General features: G+C 37.6%; 1 protein-coding gene across 1 annotated transcript; it reads right to left on the bottom strand.

The window, feature by feature from the left end:
- On the bottom strand, nucleotides 419–8,559 carry LOC107619116. Its single transcript, XM_021111908.1, has 4 exons — nucleotides 7,967–8,559; nucleotides 3,292–3,613; nucleotides 2,154–2,264; nucleotides 419–1,149 (listed from the first exon to the last, which is right to left on the bottom strand). Exons 1-4 carry the CDS (start codon nucleotides 8,557–8,559, stop codon nucleotides 937–939), a joined length of 1,239 nt encoding a protein of 412 aa, XP_020967567.1. The 3' UTR covers nucleotides 419–936.

Raw genomic sequence — 10,509 nt, 5'->3', positions numbered from 1 at the left:
TTAGATCTATTAGAATTCTATGTGAACCTTGAAAAAAAAATCATACTAATTCAGTTTGAAATTCTCTTCTCACAATGAATTTGATCTTGATTCAGAGTTAATATTGTGACATGTAATCTCTCTGAAATTGGGGTCTTAGGAGTTGTGTGGTATGTGATTAGAAATTGTGCTTTGTTTATCTAAGAGAGAGTTTATGTTCTTTAAAGATCCAATTCAATCGGAAGAGGGATTGGATCTATTAGAATTCTATGTGAACCTTGGAAAAGGAATCATAGCAATTCATTTTAAAACTCTCTTTTCACAATGAGTTTGGTCTTGATCCAAAGTTGATACATGACATATAATCACTTTGAAATTAGGATCTTATGAGTTGTGTGGCTTTGGATTAGAGATTGTTCTTCATCTCTTTGCATGAGCATTGGATCAAGGAATTAGCATTTGATCATGAATGAGAAATTGAGTAAACAAGGAATTGGAGCTCAATTACATATGATGCGCCATAGATCTAAACATTGCATGCAAAAGGGAGGAGAGAAGTTCATTAATTCAGGAAGATTCAAGCATCTCTAATCATTAAATGAACCTCACCCATTAGCATTTCCTTACTTCATTCTATTCCCCTTCGTGATTGTGATTCTTTTACATTTCCTTTACAATTCCGCAATTTAATTTCCTTGTCATTTATTCTTCAGCAATTTACTTTCATGCACTTTCAATTCCCAGTCATTTACCTTCCGCCCCTTTACATTTTCAGTCACTTAAATTTTTGTTGCTATAATTCACCAAATTCTCATTATCTTGCTTGTTCAACTAGAATAATCAATAGATTAAGGTTGCTTAATCAATCAATCCTCGTGGGATCGACCTCACTCTAAGCGAGTTATTACTTTATTACGACCCGGTATACTTGCCGGTGGAATATTGAATTGTCAATTTTCATATCAGTTCAACCATCTGAGCAACCACAAATTGTTTCTCTCCTTCAAGCTTTGTTAGTTTCTGGCTTGTCACCTCTTTTATATTTTCTATCCTATTCTCGACTTTATGCTTTGGCACATGTGCAAAGACCTCACCTATTTGAAACCGAACGACATCTTCATCTGTGAGAATCAACTCATTGCTCGCATCTTCCAAATTATCATTTGTTTCCTGTAGAAGAAATCATCCCGTTGCATTTGTATCACAACATCAAAAACATGCCAACCAGGGTCTTGCCTTTGCAAGAAGGTTGTATGGCTACAAAAATCAAACTAGGACAGGACTTGCAGAATAGAGGAGTTTATAAGATTGTATCACAACCAGTCGTCCACATACTTAATTTTAGAGGATATATATTGTAATAAGATTGAATATATTTTTCCTCTCTACCTTTTCATGTAATCTAATCGATTACTCTGGACTCTGTTGCTCTCAGTTTTGCATATTGGACAAACCGGCATGTTAGCCCACTGTTAATGAGTTTGAGAGGTAGGCAAAATGTCAAACCATTTTTCTTTCTTCTCTTTTTTCAATTAGATGCCTAGTTCTCCATAAAACTCATCACTAATGTATTCTTTGCAAGAGTGTACATTATCTAAGGATAGTATTGAATGTCATATTGATACTGATCAATCCAGCTAGGTTTCGTATCTACTACGTCACTCATAACATTCTTGCCAAATGAAAACCAACACACTCGCAAGTAAACTGCGTTTTGCCCATAATTACACTCTAGCAGTACCCTTAGATGTTCCATTTTGGTTGAGTAAAAAACTATCTGGCCGAGGAAATATCAGGTTACCGACATACTGGTTCTTACTTTGGGCAGATTGATCAAGTAGAAGAATCTTTTAGGAATACAATTATTAGTCATTGGGGGACCACTTTTGTGAGCAAATTAATCAATCTTTAAAGATCAAAATGATGGTTTATTCTGTGAGGTCCTAGTTCATAACTTATTATAGTGATGACTAAAACCCCACCTTGTAACTAAACAAGTAAATTAATGCATATTCGATGATTTCTTTTGTTCTTTCAGTCCATTTCTACCATCAAGTTATAAACTATAAGGATGCATTTGAGTGCTTATTCTACTCATATACTAACAACTAAACTCAAATCGGAGCTAAATAAACAAAAATACAAAAGAAAAATGAAAAAAAAAATATGGTTACCTTGGCGATTTTGAACTCATCCTCGAGCTTATGAAAGCGATTGTTCAATCTTCCGAACTTATTGATGTTTTGCTGGTCCTCCCATGTCACTTCCATGTCGGATCCTCCTCCCTTCAACGACGAAAAATGGAATATCATAAACTAGGAGGGAAAATAATAGAAAGAAGATTGCAATTCAAAGTAACATTGATTTGAAGCTGGGGATTTTTTATTACTTGTTGCATGCTATTGACTCAATTTAGGGTTTCCTGATTCCAATCACAGTATCATTTTCAGTCATAGTTATTAGAACTGAACCGATAATTAACTCGGTTATACGACCATTTCACCAGGTTACTGGTCCAATCGGTGAGTTAGACTCACCTGGTTCATCCGATCATAATTAACTAAAAATATAAAATTATAAAAATAAAAGCAAAGCAAAGCTTCTTGGTAGAGTATATATATTCAAGTTGATGTACATTTTGCATAAATTAACAGTAAACTTATCTAATACAACATTTTGAGTATATTTGTCATTTTAAAATGAAATATTCAAATGCTTTTAAAGTAACACAACTCATCAAATGTAGGAAAAATTGGTCTTACTATGGATACCAACAGAGGACTTGAAACAATCATTTTAAATATCCTTCTAAATTTAAGTTTGAGAATGCTTATTAGATCCAACTGAGTTGCAGGCTCAAAATGCAATTTTCCCATGTTGCTTAATTCCAAATTTTACACTAAAACAATGTTTCATAATGAAGTGCAAAATGTAATCACAGAACTCCTATAGAATTCAGAGTTTTGTTTATATTCAGGCCTAAAAACGATTTCATCTACAATAGAATCCACCAAAGGATTCTGCATAGTATATTTCCTCTATTATCCAGCAAATTCAACAACAAATTTAACTATCCAAGTATTCAACTCTGTTATCCAACAATAAAATTCAACTCAATGATGTTATCTAGCAACAAAAAAATTTTTCTCAAATTCAGCAACAATTCTAAAAAACCAAATACAACAGCAACAACTACCAGATTCAAGAACAATTCTAATTGAATTTTACTCAGCTTCCACAAAAATTCTAATTTCACCGAAATTGACACTGAACCATTGAAAGAACAGGGTCAAAAACTCGAAGGGAGTTCACCTGGTTGACTGGTTCTGAGACCGCGATGAAACAAGAAGACGACGACCACCACCACTTAAGGGAGCAGATGCTGCTTGACTGGTTCTGTCTGCTTCTGCCGCCGACGAAGCAAACGCAGGGGCACGAGACTGCGATGACAACCTTCAGTCTCAAATGAGTGCGCGGCCGAGAGAGTGACGAGGTGAGGCCGTGAGAGACTGAGAGTGACGACTGATGAGGTGAGGGGAGAGACAAAAGAGTGACGAGGTGAGGGTGAGGCCGTGAGTGAGGGACCGTTGAGAGAGAAGAGACGAGGCTGGAGGTTGGGAGCTTCCATTTAGATTAGGGTTTCATTCAATAGAAGAGGGAGGGGGCCCACCTTGAAACAACGCCGGTTTCAGGCTTAAGAAGAAACCTGACCCGGACCGGGTTAAATAAACGGTCCGGGTCACTAGTTTTACTGAAAACCAGTCGGGTTGAACCGATTTTTATTGGATCCAATGTTTGTTCGATTCGACGAGTAATTCGATCTGGCCAGATAATCGGATAATCGAATTTTTGGTTAACCGGCTGAATCGAGGTAGATTTGATAGTACCGGAGCTACTATTGACAACTCTCATTAACTAAAAAATGGGATACTTTTTTTAATTAATTAAATATTTATAACCGTAATAAACACAAAATTAATCGAGTAAATTAGTATGTAATCATTCTTTTTCGCTTGTTTTTATTTAAAATCTCGAGAAACTAAAAAGTAAAATTAATAAAAGAACGAAAAAAGAAAAACATAATATTGAAGAAGTTCATTTGATAAAAGGTTATATGTTATAGGCCATTTCTAAAATTTTTCATATCAATCTAAAATAATTTGTTATACCTTAAAAATCAATATATTATATTTATTCAAAAAATATAGAGTAAAGGACATTTTCGTCCTTAACCTTTTTTTGCGGACATTTTCATCCTCAAGCAATGGAAAATACATTAAAGTCCCTGACCGCTGAAAAACGTAGACATTTATGTCCTTCCATTGAATTCAGCCGTTTGCACTGGACGGAAAAGGCTGAGCTGGCAGAGGTGGCGCTGAGGTGGCAAGTAACGGAGGCCAGGTGGCATGGAGCATTTCGTAAGAGGACATATGAGTCCCTGGAGACGAAAACGACGCCGTTTTGTCTCCTCCTCTCGAAACACAGTTGAATCCCCATATACAATACCCAGAAGGGCCATAGTTGAGTGAGAGAATTACAGAAAACCCTAAGGCAAAGACGAGCTTCAAACTCACGAATGTTGGGCGCAGTGACAGTGTACAAAAGGATAGAGAGATCCTATTCCGACACAAGTGAGAACCGACAGATGATTAGTCGTGTGGTAGCTGTGCCTGGTATTTTTCATCCGAGATGAGAGATTCGACAGTTGATTAGCCATATAGAAACCGTACCTGGACCATTTTTACTGAGAGGATGGATGGTAGCCATTGACAACGGTGATCCACCAACATACAGCTTGCCATGGAAGGAAGCCATGTGTGTTTGGAGAAGAAGACAGTAGGAAAGCAGAGATTCAAACGACAAAGCATCTCCGGAACCTCAACCTGTTCCTCATTACTGAATCACAAGTATCATTCATTTCATGTTATTTACTTTTCATAAACAAAATCATTTTTATCACTAATATCCTAACTAAGATTTACAAGATAACCATAGCTTGCTTCAAGTCGGCAATCTCCGTGGGATCGACCCTTACTCACGTAAGGTATTACTTGGACGACCCAGTGCACTTGCTGGTTAGTTGCACCGGAGTTGTGAAAAGTGTGATCATAATTCCGTGCACCAAATTTTTGGCGCTGTTGCCCTTTGGAGTATGACCCACTTTGCAACGCTGAATTTATGGAGTAGTTTGGGCCTCAAATTGAATGTCCACTATGAAGTATTATATATCGTTGGAAAGCCCTGAATGTCCACTCTCTGGCATGCCACGACCATATATTATGAACTGGCATGCCACGCCCACTCTTTGGTGTGCCACGCCTTCAATGATACTCTCTGGCCATTAGAATTGGCGTGCCACACCCATAACCCCAAGTGGCACGCCCATTATGAAAATAAAGCTGGCGTGCCACGCCTTCGATGTCAAGTGGCACGCCTAGATTTTACAATGCTGAAATAATGGCATTGTTCACCTCCAGTTTTAACGTCCACCCTAGAGTGTTATATATCTTTGGAAAGCTCTTGATGTCAGCTTTCCAACGCCACCGAGATCACATCATTTGGGCTTCTACAACTCAGGTTATGTTCCTTTGAATATGAAGAGGTCAGGCTGGTAACTCTGCAGTGACGTGTTTTGCTCCCTGTGTTTTTGGGGTCAATATCTTCCTCAATTCCAGTGTCCATAATAAAGTGTTATATATGGTTGGAAAGCCCTGGATGTCTACTTTCTAATGGCACTAGAATCATCTCATTTGGAGTTTGTTAGCTCAAGATACTTTCATTTGAATGAGAGGAGGTCACGCTGGCATATGCCCCGGTGTGCCACGCCCACTTCTTGGCGTGCCACGCCCTTAGTGGGGCTCAAAATCACTCCTCTGGAACTTAAGCCTGGTGTGCTACGCCCAAAACACTAACTGGCATGCCCTCTTTGAGATCTTGGCTTAACAAACTTGGCGTGCCATGCCCAGAGCTCCAAGTGGCACGCCCATGTAAAATTCTTCAACCTTCTTTGCTGGAATGTTGGCTTGGCGTGCCACGCCCAGAGCTTCAAGTGGCACGCCCATTGTTGAACTCCTCAATCTTCCTTGCTGGAATGTTGGCTTGGTGTGCCACGCCTAGAGCTTCAAGTGGCACGCCCATTGTTGAGAGTTGGAATAAAGGTTGGCGTGCCATGCCCAGAGCTTCAAGTGGCACGCCCAGCATCACACGCCCATCCTTATTTGTTGTTTTCCTTCCCCTTTTGTTGCTTTTTTACCTGAAATTTAGCACAAACCCATTTCAAAGCAATGTACCATAATATATATCATTTTGTTTATGAAATTGCATTGATTCAATGAGATTATGCTCTTTTTATGGCCTTTTTAGATAAGAAAAAGGGTACATGATGCGTAGTCTTCACAACACCAAACTTAAACTTTGCTTGTCCTCAAGCAAACAAAGAATCATGCAATAAAGTTTGACAAACCAAGGTGAGAAGAGTAGAAATTTTAATGTTCATGGTTGGCTAGTTTCTTATGCATGCTACAATCACAAAAGACATTCAAGTGATTGATGCTTCTATCTAGCTCATTTTATGAAATCTTTTTCTTTATGTTCCTTCCTTGAAACAAGCTTTTCATTCTTTTCTTAGCTTAACTTTTTTGGGTGCTTTGCACCATGTGTTGAAAGCTACGACTATAAATGCTTTATTTTCAAGTATTTTCACTTGATACATAAGCACCACAAGCATTTAATTTGAGGACTCTTTAAGCTCATTTGTTTCTTTTCTTTACTCTCTAATCATTGATGCTCAGAGCCTTGAGCTTTGAGGGAGTGCTTTTGCACTTGAGCCTAGCCTTGACTCTAAGTGTTTTGTTTTCAAGCTTTTTGCTTGATACATAAACACCACAAGTACTTAACAAATAAATTGTCATTGGTACTCAGAGCCTTTAGCTTTCTCATTCTTTCCCTTTTCTTTTTCTTGCCTTATTTGCATTTGCTTTTTCAAGGTTTTCATGATTTCAAAAATTTCATAAAATGTCCTAGATGAAAACTTCAATCAAACAAATTCTAATGCAATTGAAGAACAATAATCATGCTAGCCTTCCAATACTTATATGCCCATGCTAAGTTCTTCTTTAATGACCTTGTTTGTTTATGATCATGAAACTAAATTGCTTTTGAACTCACAAAGCTCAAGATGGTAGTCATAATATCACAGCAACATGTTCCAATTCAACAATCAAGCTATGCTTATTAACAACAAGTAATCACACATGCATACAAGGAAAATAGAAGACAATCATGCAATTTAAATGTATTGAAAATAAGTAAGAGGAAAAGTGAACGTTACCACCTTGTAGTTCATCTTCATTGTTGTTGTCACTTTCCTCCTATTCTTCCCCTTCCCACACCAAACTTAGAATGATTGCTTGTCCTCAAGCAACAAATAAAATAGTGGTGATGGGGTTTATGATAGTTAATGAATGTTTTAAACAATAGAGTGTTAGTAGTACATGTGTTTAAGCAAGCAAAATTAAGAATCACAATAAAGGCACAAGAAAGAAACAGAGGCAATATGATTGCATTAATAAGTGGTGTGCATGGTACATAGCATGAAAGATAAGTGGCAACACCAAACTTAGTGTGACACTTTCATTTTAGCATGATGCAAGTATCTAGTGAAGATTGAAAATTAAATTGTTGCATGGCAACACCAAACTTAGAATGCAATCATATGCTAAATTATTGAAAATAAAAAAAGCAAAGAACGAAAATTTTTCCTACGATTGGGTTGCCTCCCAACAAGCGCTCTTTTAATGTCATTAGCTTGACATGTTGTTCTCAACTTTCTTCCTCTTCTTCCAGTTTGTTAAGAAAAATGACCTTAAGGGGAGAGAAGAGCAAGTTGATGTCCCCTGTTTTGAGTGCCTCCCAGCAAGCTTTCTTTTGTTGTTTTCTTGATTTGCTTTGCTTGTTGGGGGTAGGGGTTGGATTGTTTGCAGTTGACCTTTTGTTCTTCATGCATATAGTTCTTTGTTCCTTGGTCACAATTCTCTTTTTGGTGCTTTTGTTGATTGCCTTCACTTCTTTGATCTCAGAACTTGGGTATTGTGAGATGGTTGGAGTATCCTCTTTATCAAGAACTTCTTGAAATGGTGGCTCACTTGGTACACCGATATATTCTTCTTGCTTCACCAATTCCTTATTTTCACCCTCATTAAGCACTTCTCCACTCCTTAGACTGATGGCATGATATTCTTCCCCTGGCCAAGGGAAGACATTAGTTGGTTCAGCAACAAAATGTTGTGCCAATTGTCTCATTTGCTCATCTTGATTTCTCCTTGAGATTTCCATATCTTCAATCACCTCTTTTACATTTTGCCTTAAAAACTCACTGAGTTGGGCAATGAAGAGATATCTCTTGGAGAGTTCTTCTATTGAGAATTCTAGAAGATTTTGTGGAGGTGCATAGGTTGGACAATTACGAGATGATAGTCCTTGAAGAATGGGGTATGCAGCATTAAAATTCCTTCCAAAGCCAAAATTTCTGTAGTTGTCATAACAATATGAACTATTTTGTGGCTCTGGGAGGTATTCCATTTCATTTGATTACTCATACTCTATCATTCTTTGGTGATATTCCCAGCCACCATTAGGAAAATGTATAGAATCATTTTGTGGTGGTGGGCAATATCCCATATGACATGATTGATCAAAAGATGAGGTAGACTCCATTCTTACTTGCAAAATGCTCTGTGTCAAACAATAATCACCAAAAGAAATTGAAATCCCCATTGTCACAGATGAAGGATTCTTAGTGAGGCAACAACACAAACACGTTAGTAACAAGAGAAAATAAAAAGAAATTAAATGACAAAAACAAAAAGAAAGAAAGAAAGTGTCTAATCTAGGTAATCAACCAACCAGTAGTTTGTTAATCACAATTAATCCCTGGTAACGGCGCCATAAAACTTGATGAGTCGAGTTCACACCCCATATAAAAATGAGTGATGAATCTGTTCTTTGGCAAGCGCACCAAATATCGTCAAGTAATAACCCACTAGGAGTGGGGTCGAATCCCACAGAGATTAACGGATTAAAGCAAACAATAGTTAATTGATTATCCTAGTTAGACGGTTCATATTGGATTGATAATCAAACAAGGAAATGTAAATGACATGAAAGTAAAGGAAAGCAATAAAGTGCAAGAAAGTAAATGGCAAGGAAAGTAAAGTACAAGAAAGTAAAGTGCTGGAAATATAAAGTGCAGAAAATGTAAATAACCATAAAGTAAATAAAAGAAAGAAAGATAAAATAAGCATTGGGATCAAGAGATATTGCATTCTCTGGATTAATTGATTTCATCGCATCTTCAATCATGCAACTCATTGACCTCTTGGCAATCATGATTGATTGAGCCCCAATCCCTTGGTGACTCAATCTCTCAAATCTTGATCAATAGCCAATTCCTTGGTCTAATTGCTCATGAGAAGAGATGAAGCTTGTTCCCTGATTATACCACACACTTTCCTAGGTTCAAGTGGAGGGAGGATTATATGTCACCATATCCAAACACCAAAACCCAAATCCTATTCAATTGTGAGAAAGAATTTCAAGCATGGTTTTATGTTTCCTCTTCCAAGGTTTCCATAAAACCTAATTAAATTCAATCTTTTTTCCAAGATAATTGAATGCTATAATGAAAAACAAAATTCATTTTAGTAAATCAAAAAGAGATGAAGAGAAGAAGAAGAATAAAAATAATCAATCCATTGAAAAACAATAGAGCTTTCTTTCCCAATGGAAAGAGTTAGTAATTCATAACTAAATTATTTACAAAGTAAGAAAGAAAAGAGAAGAAATTGATGATGAATAGAGAGGGTCCGAAGACTTCCCCCAATCCAGCCATACCTAATTCTATGAAACTAAGGCCTTTAAATAGGCTCTCCTAAATTACAAACTTAAATGAAATTAAAAGCAAATTACAATAGAATGAAAACAAACAATTCTAGATGCTTCTTGTGGCCTTGATCGATTGACAATTGTAGCTTGAATGAGAGTTGGAGTGGGCTTGGTTGAAGGTTGGAGGCTGCAGGGAGAAGTTGGCGTGTGGTTTTAAGTGCCACTCCCACTTGATTTTGCCCTTTGGAGTATGACCCACTTTGCAATGCTGAATTTATGGAGTTTTTTGGGCCTCAAATTGAATGTCTACTATAAAATATTATATATCGTTAGAAAGCCCTGGATGTTAGCTTTCCAACGCCTTTGGTATCAACTCATTTGGACCTCTGTAGCTCAAGTTATGCCCATTTGAAGTTGAATAGATCAGTCTGTCAGGTAGCCCGGCGTGCCACGCCCACTCTCTGGTGTGCCACGTCCATATATTATGAAACTGGCGTGCCACGCCCACTCTTTGAAGTGCCACGCCTTCAATGATGCTCTCTAGTAATTAGAACTAGCGTGCCACGCCCAGAACCCCAAGTGGCACGCCCATTATGAAAATAAAGCTGGCGTGCCACGCCTTCGATGTCAAGTGGCATGCTCAGATTT

The sequence above is a fragment of the Arachis ipaensis genome, chromosome B09 (genome assembly GCF_000816755.2).
Source record: "Arachis ipaensis cultivar K30076 chromosome B09, Araip1.1, whole genome shotgun sequence".
Taxonomy (NCBI): domain Eukaryota; kingdom Viridiplantae; phylum Streptophyta; class Magnoliopsida; order Fabales; family Fabaceae; genus Arachis; species Arachis ipaensis.
The sequence above is the reverse complement of the archived record's forward strand: the minus strand, read 5'-3'. Positions and strand labels throughout refer to the sequence as shown.